Genomic DNA, 20,143 nt, shown 5'->3' with positions numbered 1-20,143 from the left:
AGTGCCATATGGGAGGAAGTTCATCTGGCCTAGAGTGTGGGCTCTACACAGCTTCTCAAGAATGCCACTTCTTCCTGATGCAGAAAAGGCTATTTCTTCCTTTATGATCAGCTAACCAGAGAGAGCCCAGCAGAGGGCGTTCTAAACACCTGATGAGCTGCGTTTTTATTTGTCCTGTTTGTCTTTAATAGCCAAAGATGGTCCTTCATGCGAAGCTTGTGAACACCTGGGAGCATGACTTTGCTTATATAGTGTGGGAGTTGCTGCCAGCACAGCAATAACACTCTGATATGGCAAACAGCCTCAACTGGTGCCTCGGTATATCTGAGAAGACCAGACCAATTGCTATCCGCAGTGTTGCCAGGAATTAATAATTCATTCAGGGTTCCAGCGATAACTTGCCTACTCTTTGCTGGAAACACCTTGGGGACTTAACGTGTGCCAACTAATGCTAGGCAATGGGACACTAGGCGAAACGTTCATCCAAAGGACGGCGGGCTTTTTGATGCAACGCCCTACCTAAAAACCACCAATCCAACAGTTTATTGTCCGGGTGGGAATCAAACACAGACAAGACACCTCAAAGGTAAGTGTGCTTCCCTCTGCAACAGTCTGACAACCTTCACTTATTATAGTGGGGCCATAAAGTCTTTTGCATTCTGCATGCTTGAGAACATTGAGATTTCCCAACAAAAATGTCATGATTTTTTAAAATGGATATGGTTAAATATCTTCTTCTTCTTCTTCTTCTTTTTTTTGTGTACAGAATCGAGGCTCGTGAAAGAGCTAACATTTATCACACAAAAAAAATCAAACAGACACACAAAGTATATAATAAGGGCAGCGGTAAACAAGATGGGGAGAGAAGGGGAAGCACACAAACACAACATTTGAGAGCAGGGACATCGGGAGATCTGTGGGAGGGAGAAGGCTTGGGGGGAGGAGGCGTGGGAAGAGGGGGGGGAGGCATGGGAAGGGGGGGGGGGGAGGCATGGGAAGGGGGGGGGGGGGGAGGGGTGGGATCTTGTATATATATATATATATATATATATGTATATATTGTTGCGGTTTTAGAACCCTCACTTGTAAATAATACTTGTAAATATTCCATTATTAAAAGGTTAAAGGTCACACCCTTAATTAGTCCATATGCAACACGTAGGCCACCATAGGAACTTTAGTTATTTCATTAGTATGTGGCTTAGATAAGGCCGTGTTCCCAATAGTTGAATCTGCGTTGCATTAATCAAATAAGATAGGCCCCATTCGCTTCTTTTCAAATCTCTCTCTCCCAATTCTATTACGCGCCTTTTTGTTAGCAGCGTTCGCTGCCTCGCTGAGCTTCCGCCCAAGTGCCGCCATTAACCATGCGGTCGGCTCGAGGAAGAAGGGGGCGGAGGGCCAAGGACAAGGTGTGGCCCTGTCAACCAGCCATCAAAGGTGGAGCCGGTAAGCCCTTACCAGCCAACCAGGGCTGAGGTGAGCTCGCTGGCGGGCGTGGTTTCCAAGCGCGCGGATTGATCTGAAAGTGCGTTATATAAGCGCGAGCGCAAAGCCCGTTCAAAGGACTTATCCAGCGGTGCTCATCAGAACGAACTCCTTTTACGGACTGCGCAGGGGACCGTCGTTATTGAAGGACTGGAGGATATACGCACCTTGCAAACGGACTCCTTTCGAAAGAACTGCGCCCAACGAACATTGAGAGAAAGAGAGAGTTGGCTCGAAACGTATTACGTACGCAGCATCCAGTCCCCCCACCTATACGTAAGGTCCGCTCGCGGTCGATGACACGTGGAGCGCTGCCGGCCTGCTGACCACCACCACCACCACGGTTTTGCCTGCGGAACCGGAGCCTGGGCGGGGGTCGATTGGAGCCTGGATCCCGTCTACCTGGACCTATCTGGACCTTCCACCCTTCCCGCTACAATCCCCGCGTGAGTGTGTATGTTCGTTTGGGGTCGTTAAGTTAAGACTGTATAGGTAAGCCTGCCCTGTGTCCTGCTTCTTCTTCTTCTTCCTTGTATATTTCTTTCCTTTCCTCCTCTTTTTGCTTGTAAATAAATTCACCTTGTTATTTCTTGGTTTTTCCCTAATCCGATCGCCTCCGTCCTTTCTTTCCATTGAGTACCTGTGGCACGATTTCGGAACCGCTAGGATCGGGTTTAGTCTCTTGGTTAATGGCTCGGGCCGTGGATTGCTAACCGCTCGGCAATTTCCATCTTATCCGTGGTTCGAGCGGGAGTTATTTCCCTGCTCGGGGTCGGTGTTGGTAATTAGGTATTTGGGACCCAAATTGACCAATCACCCGACCCAAGACTGACCGGGAGGAGCGTTGTCGCTTCCAGGAATCGGGACGGCCAGCTTAAAAGGACAAGGGGATTAACCCCCCCTTGAGAAGGGGAGAGCCGACCCCCGAATCCGTAACAATATACAGACTTGGCATTTAATATGGAATATTATTTTTTCTTGACTTGGGTTTACTTTCTGAATTTCTTTGACGCTTCGGTGATTTCTTTGTTAAAAGAACCATGTCACTGATTGTCTTTCGCAGCAAGAAGTCAATAACAGGACAATATCACAGGTGGCGTGACAAAATGTAAGGACAGGTACATTTGACGATTGGCTTCACAATCGTGTATATAAGGGTTGTTGCGTTCTGTGTTAGTGGAAAACAACTGCTGCACGTCTACAAAAGTTATTGCCGCTTCCTCTGGAGATGGTCCGTCAACTCGACAATGCTGTTTGTCATGGAGTGGTGGCTTTACGGAATTCCGGCATGAAACAGCGTGCTATTGCTCGGCAGTATGGCATCACTCAAGGTCAGGTGTCAAAGATCCTGAAACGTAATGCTCAGAGGGGTGTCCCTACTCCAATACCGAGGCCAGGACGTCCCCGCAGAACCACAAGGAGAGATGATCGCCAGCTGCACCGGTTAGTCTGCAATGGCTGTACCAAGTCAGCTAATCGGCTTCGGGCTGAGTGGCAGCAACTGACAAATGTGCCTGTATCCAGAAGGCTAGTCGACCAACGACTGGTTCAAGCAGGCTATCGTGCCAGGCGTCCCCTGAGAAAGCCATGCCTGACCAGACAACACAGCCAGCGCTGATTGCAGTGGGCCAGAGAGCACCGTCAATGGCAGCCAGGACACTGGAATCATGTGACCTTCAGTGACGAGTCTAGATTTCTGGTCTATCGTCAAGATGGCCGCAACCGAGTGCGCAGACAAGTGCATGAAGCCTATAACGAAGATTGTATTGTGCCAAGAGTCCAAGCTGGAGGTGGTGGGGTGACCGTTTGGGCTGCTTTTCATGCAGGGGGCAAAACTGACCTGGTTGTTCTGAATGGAAACCTGAACCAGTTCAAGTACAGGGCCATTCTGGAAGAAACTTTGCTCATGCAGCCTTTCGAGGAAACTTTGTCTTCCAAGATGACAATGCCCGGCCTCATCATGCTCGCATGATCCAACACTTTCTTGCTGACCGTGGTGTAGAGCATATGGAGTGGCCTGCCATGTCCCCGGATATGAATCCGATAGAGAACTTGTGGGCAGAATTAACGCGTCAAATCGACAACTTGGACCAGCAGCCTACCTCTGTGCGTGTATTGCAGCAGGCTATTTTCACTGCATGGCAAGCGATTCCTGTCCAAACCTTGGCAAACCTCGTGAACAGCATGCCTCAACGTGTACGTGCTCTCCTGAATGCTCGTGGGGGTTACACGACGTACTGAACTGTAATTTTACTGTCCGTAATCCCAGTCGTAATTTAACTTTTGTTTTTGTTGAAAAATTTTTTGGCTAATGTGCAAAATAAAGAGATACTTCTGGAAAACGTACAGAAGTTTAACACAGTACTGTCCGTGAATTAAGTTCAATATCAGTTTTCATCACCTTCAAGGATCAATTTATTTACTTTTAAAGGTCACATTAACAAAATCTAGAATAATTTCAACATAATTCTAATGAATTTTTGGTTCGAAGTCATCTTGAAAAATAAGTTCACCCCCACAAAAAAAATATTCCATATTAAATGCCAAGTCTGTATATATGTGTGTGTGTGTATATATATATTTTTTTTTTTGCATAACTCCAAATGATATGGTGTAGTGTGCTGGATCGGCGATATTATCACTTCTAATTTGGAGATGAGATGCACTCTTATTCAGTAGCCGCTTGTTACCAGAGTGTGAGCTTATGAAGTGCTTAAATACTGCACTTCAGGGGAGCCATGGTGGACCAGGACGCCTTATACTCGGCGCTACAAGAGGGACAAATCGCTGCCGCTGGCCTTGACGTCACTACACCTGAGCCTTTGCCCACAGATCACCCACTGCTGTCCCTCAAGAACTGTGGTATGTATGGTTGTTACGGTCTTACTATGAACAATATTTGCACTTCCTTTGGAGCCCTGTCAACATATCGCTATGTTTCGTTTTACTCCGATCCTATGGTCTATAATATCTTGCAGTGTTATGGATGAAAAGGTTTTCCTACTGAAATTTTTTTGGTTGTTGCATACATGGTCGAGGCTCGTGGAAAAGCTAGAGTAGAATGGAATGGAACAAAATGGAAAAGGGGGAAGCACCATCACCAGAGTAGAGGTGAGAGTGAGGATGATATCAAGGGGAAGGGGAGAAGGACACATGGGGGTGAACAAGCTGCACATAAGCTGAAACACAGTAAGAAGAGTAAGGAGAAAGTGGGGATGAAACAGAAAAGGAATAAACCAACTGACAACTAACAAACGAAAAGAGGTGAGGGAGAGTGGTGGGTGGGATCCCAATAACCTGGAAAAAAGGAGTGCTTGGGAATTGGGTCATTTGTGGTAGAAGACATCGTGAGTGTGTTTAGCCGATGACCTGAGGTCATGGTGAACAGTTATCTTGAAGCTCTGAAGGGAAGCATGTGACTGAACAGGCTGAGGAAGTTGGTTCCACAGTTTAGAGAGAAGAGGAACAAATGAGTGGACGTGAGCAGCGAGCCTGGATTTTGGAAGTCTGGCCAGAAGAGGGTTACGGGCAGACCTTGTGTGCCCCCTGCAGAAACCTAGAAAGGACAGAGCCAACAGAAGGTGGTGGTGCAAGAACAAAAAGAAGGCGGTAGCATACAGAGAGGCCACCACCCTGCCTGTGATCCAAAAGTAACAGGCCTAGACACTCAGCTTCGTTGTGGGAGATGATGATCAGTTAATGATGATGATGATTATTAGAAGCAGTTTTACAGTCTCAAGAAAAATATTTTTGATTTTTGATGTTTCCAAGTGCAGGTCCTAAAATTAGATTCAACTATGTAGGTGATTCAACCATTTTCCAAAAGTAGAGTTCCAATATTGCGAAGTACACTTTCAGCAAATTATGCATTGATATCTGAAACTTTGGGAATGATACTATTGTGGATATGAGAATTGTGTTTTTTTATTGTGTAGTACATTGTAAAATATCACCCTCCTTCCTCCAGTTGTGTATAAAGGTCAAAAGGGCGGGCGTCCCTTAATTAGGTCATATACAATCACGTTAGCCAATCATAGATTTCCTGCTTGTTGGTAGTTATTTCCTTATTCTGTATATTAGGTTAAGGCTTTGTCTTCCATTAATTAATACTCCATTGCACCGAATTCAAATAGATAGATCCCCTTTCATTTTCATTCCCAAAGCCCCATTCCCAAAGCCTCTATTGCCAACTGCATTCGCCGCCATTGCCCATGTGCTCCAACTCGGAGAAGAAGGGCGTGGCCCGCACACCATCATCAAGAGGTGGAGCCAAGAAGCCCCTACGACCAACCAATAATGAGTGGGTATGGCTCAAGAGGGCGGGGTTATAAAACCCGTTGCATCAGCCCCCACAAGGAGTTCTAAGAGTTGCGCCAGAGACGGCGGATGAGTCGAGACGAGCCCTCGGAGAAAGAAGGGAGACGCGTCCTGAGGTGCGCCAGAGAAGCAGCTTTGGCTCCACCAGCAGTTTTGGCTCCACCAGCAGCTTGGCTCCACAAGCAGCGTTGACTCCACCCGGGCAGCGTTGGCTCCACCAGGCAGCTTCGACCCGTTACCCCGCGGGAGCCAGATTGCGGTGGCATCGGTGGCCGTCGAGGTCCAGCCCGACGTCCCGTGCGGGATCAAGCTCCAGCCAGCTCCGTGCCTTCCTCCCCTTCTCTGCCGTCCCAAACCATTCCAGCCAATCGTTCCTGCCTCCATTCCCCATTCGTGTGAGTCCGTCTTTGTTTGTTCTGTCCTGGGTTAAGTAAGACTGCATAGGTAAGCTAAGTTTCACTGTGTCCTTCTGGTCCGTCCCTCTTTCTGCCTTTATTTTATTATCCTTCCTTCTCCTTGGTTTCTTTTGGTTGTAAATAGTAATAAATTATAGTCGTATTGCAAACCCTTTTTGTCTTCTTCTTCTTCACATCCGTCGTCTTTGTCTTTTCCAAATTGAATACCTGTGGCACGATTTGGCCAACGTTCAGAATCGGGTTAGTCTTTGTTAACGGTTCGGGCCGCGGCTGCCATCCACTCAGCAAATTACCATCTTATCCGCAGTCACGAACGAAGCTGCTCACCGGCCTTTCCGGAGGTCGCGGTGCAGCTTCAGGGACCACGTCGGTCAGCAATAATCGAGGGGACTAATCCCCCCTCAAAGGGGAACCATAGGCCGACGTTGGGTTCCGTAACAATACCAATCAAATAACATTTGTTACAATTTCTCACTTCCGGAGTGTTCCGTTACTAGTGCATGTGATTATCATATTGCAATGTCAGTTTTATTGTTTGTTTTGTGGTCTGTGGAGAAGCTGTCTTGAGATTCAAACTTCATAAATACATTTATTACCACTTTTATGAGACACATTCATGTTTCATGTTGGGCACCTTGCCACAACACGACTTATTTATAAATACGAGGAATCATCCTCCTTTTACAAGGTGCACACAATGCCATGAAAGTGTTGTTAAATAAATTTTATTGATCATCATTTTTTTAACCTTCTACGTATTTTGAGCAGATCTATTTGTTGTTTTCAGTGTGCTTTAATATTGTTATGTTTATGGGGGTAAACAATGAAATATCTTAGGGAAGTCAGAATCGTATAAATTAGCATGCTCCGAGTCGCGAAGAAGAAGAAACCCATCTCGATGTGCATAAGCAGGGTAAATGTTCAAGTTAAGTTGTCTGCATGTCACCATAAGGAGGGTGGTTTTGTGCAAATTAATTATAGGGGTTCTGTAACGTTAATTTCCCCTGTATGTGCTTGCCTCCCTGTGATTTTTCTCTAATGTTCTTGATTAGACTCCGCCCCCCTCCCCCCCCCCCCCCCCCCCCGCCGACGACTCGTAATTAGGAGGCCACACCCGGCCTTCATGATTGGTGGAGGCGTGATGGGATGATTGAGTGGTCCTTGGTGATTGGACAGAGTGTGACGTCAGCGGTCGGACATTCGAGAGCTGAAAGGAAAAAGACGCCGTCTCACCATCTTTGTCTCTCTCTCTTCTGGTCCTGGTGGTTGTTGGAGGCGGTCGCATTCTCTCTTCTTTGTCGTCCTGGCTGCGTGGCACATGGTCGCTCCTCTTGTGTGCACTCGTGCAGAGAACCTTTGGAGCATTGTGGAGTTTTTGCAACGTTGGAGGAGGGGGTGTCGGACTGTGGTGTCTTTCGGGGGAGTTGGGGCTACGTTGCGCTTGGCGGTGGAAGTGAGGAAGGGCTGGTTGAGTGCCTGAGTTTTTACCTGGGTGTTTTCCGATGCCATTATTGGGGCACGTCCCGCGCAAGTGGCTACACCGGCAGCAACGACCAACGTGCCCTTGACGCACTTTGAGCCAGAGCGGAGGGTCAGCCCTACAGGAAGGGAAGCTATTTTTATTTTTATTTTCCCCTTGTCTGTATATGAGTCTGAGTGGAGACGTCTCAAGTTAGGAAATTGTTTTTACCTCGCATTCATTTTATTTGGTTTACAATAATTTTAAATAAATTCATTATTTGTTGCATTTTCAACGGTGTCCTGTTTCCGTGTCTGTGGGGCTCGGATTAACCCTGTGGCCATCTGATCAGGTAAGGCTTCGGGCTTTCCCACATGTGCGAAAATATAATCCCACCAAGGTTCGAAGTACGCCTTGGAGTTAAAGCTCGTTTCGGCTATTCGTCTGAGGCCAATCTTCATCAACCATGGACAGGACAATATGCTCTCATTGTGACAGGATGGCACAGAGGTAGCCAAATTGACCTTCAGCTGTTTATCCTTGGTTAAATTCCCAAGCTGACTATAAACTGATGGAGTGGTGCTTTGCCGGCTTCGCAAAACCTACCGTCCCTCGGATGCACGTTAAAATAGGTGTCGCGTATGCAAGCATTGGCTGGTGGACGTTAAATAACCCATGGTGTAATTTGCGAATTTGCGGCGAGTTATCGCCGGCATCTAGGCCAAATCGGCTCCAGTCAAACATCAGTTGTTGCCAGCCAGTTCGTGAAAGACTTGGGTTAAAAGCTTTTCCTGACTGACCACGGAAGAATATGGGAATTATTGGTGCCATTAACGAAGAGTGCTAGAAGTACCAATAGTAGGAGTAGTAGTAGTAGTTTATATTGCTGTACTTTCCAGTATTTCAAGCACGTCTCTATTTCACATGATGAATGATTTGATATTTGAAGTACATCTTTTAAATGGAGAAATATAAATAATTATCTTGCTTATTTTTATTTAGCCATTTAATATTGTCAGCTTATATTTTTGTAGACATTGGTATCATTTGTGACAGCACATTGAGTAGTGCCTCAAAACCCATAAACAGTGTGGAATGGTTGAGGGAGTGGGCGACAGGGAAGGGGGCGAGAGGGGGAGGGAGGGTACTTATACACTGTCCTCCCTCCTTTAAACTCGTACAAATGTTTGTCTTCCCTCAAATTCCTTTACCTTCAAAATCCTTTTCCATTTTTTCCTCCTTTCTTCCAAAGTCCCCAACCTTTCATTCCCTCCCTTATCCCAAACCATTCTTTTTGTTCTCTCTTTTATTGTATTTTAACCTCTCACCACCATATTTTCTTCCTTCATTACATATATATATATATATATATATATATATATATATATATATATATATATATATATATATATATATATATATATATATATATATATATATATACAGTATATATATATATATATATATAAATAAAAATCTATGGTCACTAGCTCCAAAGACATGTTGCCTCAAACCTTATCTTCCTTAAAAATGACTGTCTGGCTGAAAGATTGACTTTCAAAAGTGCCATTTTAAATGGAAAGAGCAAACAAATAGCAAATTAATGGCTGAACATACAATAAAGCTGGTCTTCAAAGTCGGCCACAGCTGAATGAGCGTGCTACATCATTCTCTGTCATTCCTTCCTAAAGCAGAACTAATCACAGCCTGCAGGCCTTTGTCTGTAGCTCAATGGAGTACCGCGCTTCCCTATGGGCTGAAGCCCTCAGCATCATATCTGTCTCTTGGAATATAAAGGTCTCAACCATATTGTCATCTTCCATGATGAAACCATATCTGGTGCTCTCATATTGTTGACTCGTCAGTGGCCTCTGTTTTTTTTTTTTTTGGTTGTTTGTTTAACCGCCTCTCCTCTAGCTCCATCTGCTCTCTCAGCTCTTCGGTCCTTCCCAGGAACTCCGGATGTACGTGTACTTCTACTAATCCCCTTCTTGTTAAACTGCCCAAATATAGGCTCCGCGCACACTTGTACTCTTTTGTTCCTTTTTTAAATCCCGTTTGTGGAGCTGCCTTCTGGAGAGCTTCTTTCAAATGCATTCTTCCCTCCAGGTCTTCAAAAGGGGATGCATTACCATCCCGCACCATCTCTCGTGGCTCCACCACCCACAATAGTTTCCTTCGACATCAACCATACCTCAATGAACTCTTTTACTTTCAGGTTGCTGTACGTTTCCTCCCCTCACCTATCTCCTGTTTCTCTGTCCACACATTCCTTTACTTGGTGTATCCAACTTTGTCACAACGTTACCTTTTTAGCCTTTTGTCAACTCGTCCTTCAATGAGCGTCCATTTTATATCCAAAATATATGGAAATATGCAATATTTAACATTTCCAGACTGTTAACCTGTTGGTCACCTTTAAGGTATTTTAAGGCACTTGCAGTGCGATTTAGTACATGGTGTTGTTTTTAACTTTGGGTTCTTTAGAATCCTCCACATGGTTGTATTTGTTTTTTTTTGTTTTTTATGCCTCTGCCGCCGAAGTCGCTGGGGTTGTCCCGTCTGGCTGTCCGTGCATCCGTCCGTCCATGATAGGTTTTTGTTACCGCGATTACCTAAGAATGGCTCAAGGGATCCCAGTCAAACTTGGTGCAAGTACTGTATGTATAATGATGCAAAGATTAATTGATTAGATTATGGGGTCAAGAGGTCAAATGTCCTGCTTGGTAAAAATTCTGTTACCGAGCTAACCTGTGAACCAGTAGTGGGATTTTGACCAAACTTAGCATAAGTATAATATACACTAGGTCCTCGGTTAACATCATGGTTATGTTCTTTAAAACATGACGTTAAGGGAAACGACATTAAATGGATCAATTTATCATATAATATGAATGAATGATCGTTTTAAGGCCATTTTCCCCGCTAAAGCGGGAGTTAGCCTTGCGGGCCCCATGACAATCATGGTTCCCTGTTTTGAGGCAATGTTTTTATGGCCGGATGCCCTTCCTGACGCCAACCCTTGGTCGCCTCTACGATGCGCAGGGATACGGTGTACCTATTCTAAACCGGGGTACACACCGTGATCATTCATCCCAGCAAGCTGGTACTCAATTTGCCGACCTCGGAAGGATTACAGGCTGAGTCAACCCCCTTGGCGTTAATTCAGCGATCGAGCGGGATTCGAACCCAGGAATCCTAGGATCCCAAGCCGGCACCCTAACCGCTAAGCCAACACCAGGCTATCATATAATAATGAATGTAAATAGGGGGATTGGATTCCTTCATCTACATTAAATGCATCATATTCAAGTAAATTCACAAATTTCATTCATGGTTTATATATTCTGTATTGTACATTGTAATACAGTACAGTATTATTGTAATACAGTTTTTTTTTTTTTTAACATACTGCACTCACGAAGTGCTAAATGCAGGAAATTGGACATTGAACGTTAATTACCCATTCACACCTCATTAACGCGGGCTGCTTTAGCACTCTTCCGTCATTTCACACGTCATTCTCTCCCCACGTGACACGAGGGAAACCATTTTGTGATTAATTTGTGATCGAGTTATGTTGTTTGGAATGAAAAAAAGAGATATCGTGTTCAAGTGAATGACGACATGCAGGGATGGTTTCTACTTTCTAAACGTGAACTTCGCGGATCGCCATATGCAGATTCGCCACGGACCCACGATCGATGTTTCTATACGTGAACGTACCCGCTTGTTTGCGAACGGGTACGTTTTTCATGGAAGTCCTTCACGAACTTGCTGTCCATGTCTGATGTGCGACTGAAGGTGCTACAGGAATGTGGAACTTATTGGTTTCATGCTTTAGCATTCGCCGTTTCTGCATTGCCTGTTCGCTTCTGGCCTCCCACACGTGTGTAGCACGGGTACCTCACTCATCTATGTAACAGAGGTTTCCCACTCTATTTGATATCCATCACTCATATGTGTGTTTATCCTGCAGGTATTGATAAATTATTTATAATATCAAGCTGTGTCCAGTATCCCTTGTTTAAAAAAAAAAAGATTCATTCATTCATTCATAATGAATTGTGATTAGGAAAAATTTGTTTCCTCTTTTTTAAGGGGGTGGGTACTCTTCCCCATGCAGGAAGTTGACATTTAAACATTGGTTGAAAATTCCCAAGATTGTGGAATAAATGCACACTTTTAAGTTAAATGTGGGCTTTGTGTAGGGGAGTGCAAAGATTTTAAATTAGGGTCGGAACAGACTGGCACTGATTGACATGGACGTTCTGCATTTGCAGCGTGATACTTTGTTTGTTTTTTTTCTTCCACTGAAATGTATGGAACTGCATCACTAAAATCCACTTCCTTGGAAGAGAGAGTATGGCACCATGCCTCCCAATCCCCTTCATCCTAAATCGGTGGCACAATGGTTGGAGCATCCGCTCTGAGTCTGGGCGGTCGGTTCGAACTCTGACCAATCATAACAAAGACTAAAATGGTATGTGCTGCTTCCTTTCTAATTGACATTCGGCATTTAAAAAGGAGAGAGCACGGACAAACAACCATAGGTTGACAACAATTGTGCAGGCTTCATGGGTCTAATGGCCTCCTCCTGTGTTGAAGTTCCTTGAAAAGGAACTCGTATTTAAGTCTGCCATTAGTAAAGCCGAAGTTCTAAAGAAGCTCAATGGACCTAACCCTGAATGGCATCATGCACTTTCCATTTGTAAGTACAGAGTTCATAGAATACGTTACCCTGCACAGTCTGCAATTCTTTTCAACTCTTGCTTTGCATTTCCGACTACAATCTATATTTCCTACGAGGCACAATTTTGTCCGAATCTCGATATTCCCCAGCACTGAGAGGATGGTACAGAGGAGTACAATAGATCATGTGTATGGGTGGAGGATAACCTGAGCTTAGTGGTAAACAGCCTGTGTTGAAGCCCCGGAGGGAAGGATGGGACCGAACAGACTTGCGAAGTTGGAAGTAGAAATCTCGCTCTCGGTAGCGATCCGACTTGACATTAGAGCGGCGAATTTTATTGGTCTAGACTCTAGATGGTGTAAAATGGCATATTTTGTCCAAGTACTGCTAAACTGGAGGTTTTTGGAAGTACCAACAAGGCAATTTGTGTTCCACAGTGTTCAAGTATATAACTCAATTGAAGCAAAATAAAAGTTTTAAAGGCTGCAGAAAAAAATTATGCCGCCATTGATTTTTAATGTACAGTCTTTTACACCACCTTAACACGTTAAATTATTTATTCATGCCTGGTGTTTGTGTCCTTTACAGTGTCCCTAAAAACGAAGTTTCCTGTTTGGATTTTCACTTTTGTTTGACTGACAAGCGGACAGACTAAAACAATTACCTTACTCCTCTGTGCGCATATGCGCTCGGGTTGAGATTCCGTACAATTTGCCTAATTCAGAGCCAAAGTACTGCTAAACTGCAGATTTGGGTCTCGCACCCGATTCGTGTTCTGCAGTGTTCAAAATATACAATTCAATTGAAACTAGAACAGCACTCGGTGGAGCGCATACCTTCTCCAGGCTGAACAGTTGTATCCCACTGATAGATTCCGTACATATGCATCTGGACCTGAACCAAAATCTAATCGGCTTGTCTTGTCACCTCATCCACCAAGTTTTGTGATAACCTGTCTTCAACTTTTTGAGATATCGTGCTGCATATAGTTTTGACCCTATCTTTCAAGGGTGAAGAATCATTAGAAAATTTAAAAATTCCCGTATCCGGATCAGAATATTCACCAAAATCGAATCAGTTCATCCTAGTCATACACCCAACAGGTCCACGAAGTTTCGTCCGAATCTGTCCATAACATTTGTAGATATCCTGCTCATAGACAGACAAACAGGGGTGCAAACATAACCTCTGTACACATTCGGTGGTAGAGGTAATTAAGTAGTTGCTTGGTTGTAGACTGAGTCTGTAGGCAGACAGAGTGATCCAACTGCTTAACCCCACTTTTGTGCTTCACACGCGGGGTAAATACGGTGGTATCATATGAACCTTTGGATCCCATGAGAATGTATTTCAGGTGTTATCATCACACTCCAATAACCATATTATTTTGACAAGAACTTGGAAATTGACAGGATTAACTTGCTAAGTCCCCCATTTTGACCTACTTAAAGTCAGGTGACCGGAATGAGTTTTGCAATCTCCATTACTAGTCAGGAGCGGAACCTTGCTGCCCAATTCCAGCCGGATTGGCCCAGCGGTTTGGCCGGAGAAGTCGAAATAGGGGACGGACAGACGGAGGGTGCACAATGACAATACCTTATTTGGAATTCCAATTCCAGATAAGCAAACAATATTAAATAAAGGTTGCTATAAATTATTCAAAACCGACCGGAAAATTGTTTAAAAAAATTAATCTAACAAAACATTGAACCCGAGCAGTGTATAGACTACAGACCGCTACCTCGTTTGCTCCTGAAAAAAAAAATTTGGTGTGAAGAAATATATAACCTTGTAGCGGTTACCGCTGGGTATACACAATCGCCTTGCACCTGCCGGGGACGCAACCACGGAGCGATCGCTGTGCCGGGCTCGCCCAGACCGCCCGGAGACGCTCAGTCTCGCCTTTCCCGGGCATGTCCGGACTCGCCTTTCCCGGGCTCGCCCAGACCGCCCGGAGACGCCCAGTCTCGCCTTTCCCGGGCATGTCCAGACTCGCCTTTCCCGGGCTCGCCCAGACCGCCCGGAGACGCTCAGTCTCGCCTTTCCCGGGCATGTCCAGACTTGCCTTTCCCGGGCTCGCCCAGGCCGCCCGGGCACACCCACTCTCGCCGCGTTTGATTGTATATATATACTGCTACCCGATAAACGGGCTTTACAGAGTGTGCTGGGTTCTGTACGAATAAACATGCTTTGAACTCAACCAAATGGCCTCGTTCTCTCGCCGTCCACGACTCCTAAAACCTCCTATTTCTGAGCTTTTTCAACCAGAGCAAGTCTGTTAGGACTTGGAGCAAGAGCAGGAGCAAGATCGCGGTTTAGCAGGAGCAAGATTGAACTTGGAGCAGGAGCAAGATTGTTACTGATCGCGGTTTAGGATGTTGTTTGCCGAGCGAAGGCTCCGCGACCGAACAGTTGTTCCCCGACTCACCCGATTCACCCAGAACTTTGGCCGTATCGCACCGCAGCTGCCCAATCTGGAAAAGACTAAAACGACGAAATGCAAAGAGGAAAAGGAATAAGACGAGAAGACGGACAGAAGAGTAATTGGATTTATTATACACACAAGCAAAAAGAAAGCAGTCACGTTTATTTACAACACATAAGACGCAGGTGACACAGTGCAAATACTAGCTTATACGGACTTAATTAAATACCCAGGGACAAGACACACAGAACAAACTCACGTACACAAGAAGGGTGGAAAGGCAGGAGGTGGATGGCTGGAGGGAGAGGAAGATCCAAGGGGGTCCTGCAGCACGATCGGCGCGTTTAGCAGCCGCCGTTTTTTCGCGACCCTGCTCAAAACCGCCGTCCAGGCCCCAAGCGGCTGTTGGGTGTTGTTGCTGCTGTGGCCGCCGCTTGCTTTGCCAGGACTCGTCTGACTCGTCTGGTCCAAACCCTCAACTCAACAACACTCTTGCACGTCTCCCTGTCCAACCACTCTTTCTCTCTTGGTCCAACCACTCTTTCTCTTTCTTGGTCCAACCACTCTTTCTCTCTCTTGGTCCACTCACTCCTCACCACCGACGCCCCCACGCTTCTTGCGCGCGCGCCTTTATAGCGCCTCCGGCGATCAAGCCGCCGGCCTTTAGGACACGCCCATCGGTGTGCTCACCTCGGCCCTGGTTGGTCACGCGACCCTCTGGCTCCGCCCTTGATGACGACGGGCGGGCACGCCCCTCTTCCCTGACCCGAGCACATGTTCAATGGTGGTTTTGGAGGGGATGTAATTGGCAATCGAGGCTTGGCAATGACGAAAGGGGATGTGAAAGGAAATGGAGATTTTGGGGATGGGAATGAAAGGGGATCTATTCTTTTTCACTGGTGCAATGGAGTACTTCAATTAATGGGAGACACAGCCTTACCCTAAAACACAGAATAAGATATAACTATCGAACAGGGGTATTCTATTATTGGCTGACGTGTATGCTTGTGGACTAATTATGGGATGCCCTTTCACCTTTACACAGCTCCGGAGGCAGGGGGCGCAGAATAAACAATAATAATAATAATAAAGCACACAATCAAAAAATACAGTCCTCATATCCGCAACAATATACTGCTACCCGATAAACGGGCTTTACAGAGTGTGCTGGGTTCTGTACGAATAAACATGCTTCAAACTCAACCAAATGGCCTCGTTCTCTCACCGTCCACGACTCCTAAAACCTCCCATTTCTGAGCTTTTTCAACCAGAGCAAGGCTGCCTTTTTTAATATATATATCATGGTATTTCTACGGCATGGCCCATCGGGCAGAGCCGTCTAGAACAGTTTTTGTCCGTCCGTCCGTCTGTATGTATGTATGTATGTATGTATGTATGTATGTATGTATGTCCCCTCAAACGTATACCAATCAGAGCTGAGAATCTGGTCACATGACAGGGTGATGTGATTACATCTGATGTCAGTACGGCGGTGCGGCTGCTGACTCTCCACACACCGCCATTTTGATTTATATGCCGTTTATGCCGAATATATCGTCGAACCTGTCATATATCACAATTGCCATGCTCTACCTTTACGTTTTTCATTCTGTGTGAAACAAACAAACATTGTTAAAATGACCATCAAATATCGAAAGCATGGTGTTGCGGCTCTTACAACAATATGGTATGGTACATATAGGCTTTAGGTGTTGAGCCTCACCTTCGGACCGCTTCGGACAAATTAAGCCCAGGTTTCTTAATACAGTAGTGTATCGTTTCAGTAGTATCGTTTTCATAATAGTAATAATAAATTAATGATAATTTAGTAAATATAACCATAACACTTTAATCCCAATGTCATGAATTGAAGGGTTATGGATTGAAGCGGTGTATGGTTCATGATCAGTGATGAGCGTTTTTCGGCACTAATATTAATAACCGAGAAAGTAAGGAATTCACCTTGGTTTTTTTTTTAGTGTAATATCATTTTCGAAATGATGATAACGTAACGTTAATATTATAGTAAATCTAATCATAACACTAATCCCTTTGTAGTGACTGCAAACGAAGTTAAAATATATCAGTTTTGTGCCCATTACGTCTATGATGTCATTACGACGGCTGAGCTGACTGCACCGGCCGACATTTGAATTTACAAGTACTAGGGCATGCCCGTACTATATATAAGCTAGGACGTGCCCGTACGTGGGTGCCCGTTCCTTGCCAAAAAAAAAAAAAAAAAAAAATTTTGTGTAGGGGTGTGTGTGTGTAAACATCCTAGGGCGTGCCCGTACGTGGGTGCAAAAAAACATGCGTGCAAAGTTGCAAACAACAACAACAAAAAAAAACTTTGAAACCACGTGGCAGTAACGACCACAGAACCCCCCCCCCCTCTATTTACATGAATGGTTTGGTCCATTCGCAACGACCACAGAACCCCCCCCCTCTATTTACATGCAATGGTTTGGTCCATTCGCAACGCCAAAGCGAACGGCGAACGGCTAAATCGCCATAGCTCGGTAAGTAATTGTCCGATTAATATGAAACCTTGAAAAGGCACATCCTCGGGTCCCCAGCAATATACCTGGCAAGTTTAAAGTATATCGGACCCGTGGTTGTCGAGAAACAGCGGTCACAGACAAACAAACAAACGTACAAACAAACAAACGTACAAACAAACAAACACACAGAGATTACTGGAATTATAGATAGATACCCGGAGGGGCAGGAAGGGCCATTCATCTTTGGGGTAGATTACAGTCGATCTATGGTCGGGTCTCAAGAACATTGGGTGTGTGTTCATTTACCAAGGTTCTTGTGGAGATCGCCCAGTGGTTTAAGCATTCGAGCAAGCACTCCATTCAAAACCGTTAAGGAATGGCTGGCTTGGCAAGCTCTAACTAGCTGCTTGGTAAATGAGCACACCTCCAACCCTTGTGGGGTATATAGATTACAGTAGATCTTCGCTCAGTTCTGCAAGTAAAACTTTCCTCACGGGTGTCGGGATTCCTCCAAATTTCTTTGTTTAATGTTATAAACAGCATTAGTGGCGGTTTGAAAAGCTAATAATATGTGTTTGTGGTTTATAATATTGAACAAGCCCGGCTACGCTGCTTACTTTCGGTCTTGTTTTATCACGGTGCTTCTGCCGAAAAGCTTTCAATAAAGCGATCGGTTGTGTGCGTATGTCCGTGTATGTATGTCGTACATACGTACGTACATGTTTGCATTTGAAAAATTCATTTTCTCGGCAAGTGTGCATTATTTGAAAATGAATGGTGCATTATTTTTAAAAAGTGCAAGAGTGCCAACATTTTTGGCCATGACTGGATATATATATATATATATATATATATATATATATATATATATATATATATATATGTGTGTATGTAGCGGTTACCGCTGGATGCACACAATCGCCTTGCACCGGCCAGAACACGGCCAGACGCGCCTCTCCCGGGCATGCCCGGACTCACTGTTCCCGGGCACGCCCGAACCTCCCGGGCACGCCCGGTCTCGTCTTTCCCAGGCATGCCCGCTCTCGCCTTTCCAGGGCTCGCCCAGAGCGTCCGTGCATGCCCGCTATCGCCTTTTCAGGGCTCGCCCAGAGCGTCCGGGCATGCCCGCTATCGCCTTTCCAGGGCTCGCCCAGAGCGTCCGGGCATGCCCGCTATCGCCTTTCCAGGGCTCGCCCAGAGCGCCCGGGCACGCCCAGCCTCGACTTGCCAGGCCGCAGCCAAACACGCCCGGGCAGGTCCAGACTCGCCTTTCCAAGGCTCGCCCTTGACACCCGGGCATGCCCGGTATAGCTTTTGCCGGGCAAACTTCCCGACATAAATGTGTATATATATTGCTGCCCGATAAACGGGCTTGTCAGAATACCTGAGCTGTTTTGTTTCAATAAAGCAACTCGGACGAATTCCGTCTTTGGTCGCGTCAATTCTTTCGACTCGCGTTGGAGCGCAGTTCCTTCATTGGTGACCTACCGACATGGATACGGCAGTGACGCTTAAACTGCCTACCTTCTGGGAGGCTCACGCGGCTGTTTGGTTCGCTCAGGCGGACTCTCAGTTCGCCCTGCGAGGCATCACCGCGGACGACACCCGCTTCCACCATGTTGTGGCGGCGCTCGGTTCCGCCACCGCGGCCCGCGCCTTGAGCCTCCTCGAGCACCCGCCGGCTGCTGACAAATACGACGCGCTGAAGACACTCCTCCTCGACGCTTTCGCCCTCTCACCGGCAGCACGCGCACGGCGCCTGCTCGCTCTGCCCGAGCTCGGCGACACGCGCCCGTCAGAGCGCATGGACTATATGCTCTCGTTGCTCGGTGAGCACTCTCCGGATTTTCTGTTCCGCGAGCTGTTCCTTCGCCAGCTGCCTCATCCGGTACGCCTCGCCCTGGCTGGCACGTTGATCACGGATTCCCGCGCCCTCGCCAGGGAAGCCGATAAGATCTCCTCGGCGGGCCAGCACATCGGCGCGGTTACCTGGAGCCCGCCGCCGTCCGAGGCGACGCCCGAGCGCCCTGCGCGGTTGGAGGCCGAACTGCCGGTGCAACTGGCGGCTGCCACGCCGCACCGCCCGCTTCCGACACGACGGCGGGGGCCTCCACCTGACCGGGCGTGGTGTTATTACCACGCCAGGTTCGGACACAAGGCTCGGACGTGCCGGCCCCCGTGCACTTTCGGCAGGTCGGGAAACGGCCGGGCCGGCGTTCATTCCCAGCCATGAGCGCCGGCCACTCGGGCAACTTGCTGTTTATTCGGGACAAAGCGTCTGGGTGGCGTTTCCTGTGTGACACCGGCGCCCAACTGAGCGTCATACCCGCCTCCGAGCAGGACAGGCGGGACGCCGTTTGCGGCCCCTCTTTGGTCGCTGCTAATGGCTCGGCCATACGCACTTTCGGCCCACGCGTCGTCACCCTCTGCTTCGGCAGCCAGCGTTTTCAATGGACTTTTGTGACCGCCTGCGTCCCCATGGCTTTGCTGGGCGCCGACTTCCTCTGCGCGCACGCGCTGCTGGTCGACGTCAAACGTCGTCGCCTTGTCAACGCCGAGACCTTCAGCTCCCTGGCGTGCACGATGAGCAGCTCCACGCCGACCGAACTGGCGTGCGCCCTCCCGGCAGCGAACGAGTTCGCTCGCCTGCTCGCGGAATTCCCGGCCCTCACGCGGCCGACGTTTTCGGCCGTCGCGGTGCGGCATGGGATCGAGCACCACATACCCACTACGGGCCCGCCGGTCTACGCCAGGGCCCGCCGCCTCGACCCGGCCAAGCTCGCCGTGGCGAAGGCCGAGTTCGACGCGTTGGAGCACCTCGGCATCGTGCGGCGCTCCGAT

At 46.9% G+C, this 20,143-nt stretch overlaps 1 protein-coding gene across 2 annotated transcripts in view; it reads left to right on the top strand.

The window, feature by feature from the left end:
• The window catches only part of GRHPR (glyoxylate and hydroxypyruvate reductase), a 74,979-nt gene that overhangs the window by 15,243 nt on the left and 39,593 nt on the right, over positions 1-20,143 (top strand). Inside the window, exon 8 of one of the 2 annotated variants that reach the window (XM_068112869.2) lies at positions 4,220-4,350. The exons of the other annotated variant lie outside the window; for it this stretch is intronic. Coding sequence (XP_067968970.2) covers positions 4,220-4,350 — 131 coding nt within the window. The remainder of the gene's footprint in view (positions 1-4,219; positions 4,351-20,143) is intronic. 2 annotated transcript variants of the gene reach the window in all.

Source organism: Myxine glutinosa, chromosome 4, assembly GCF_964187855.1.
Source record: "Myxine glutinosa chromosome 4, kmMyxGlut1.1, whole genome shotgun sequence".
Classification (NCBI taxonomy): domain Eukaryota; kingdom Metazoa; phylum Chordata; class Myxini; order Myxiniformes; family Myxinidae; genus Myxine; species Myxine glutinosa.
The sequence above is the reverse complement of the archived record's forward strand: the minus strand, read 5'-3'. Positions and strand labels throughout refer to the sequence as shown.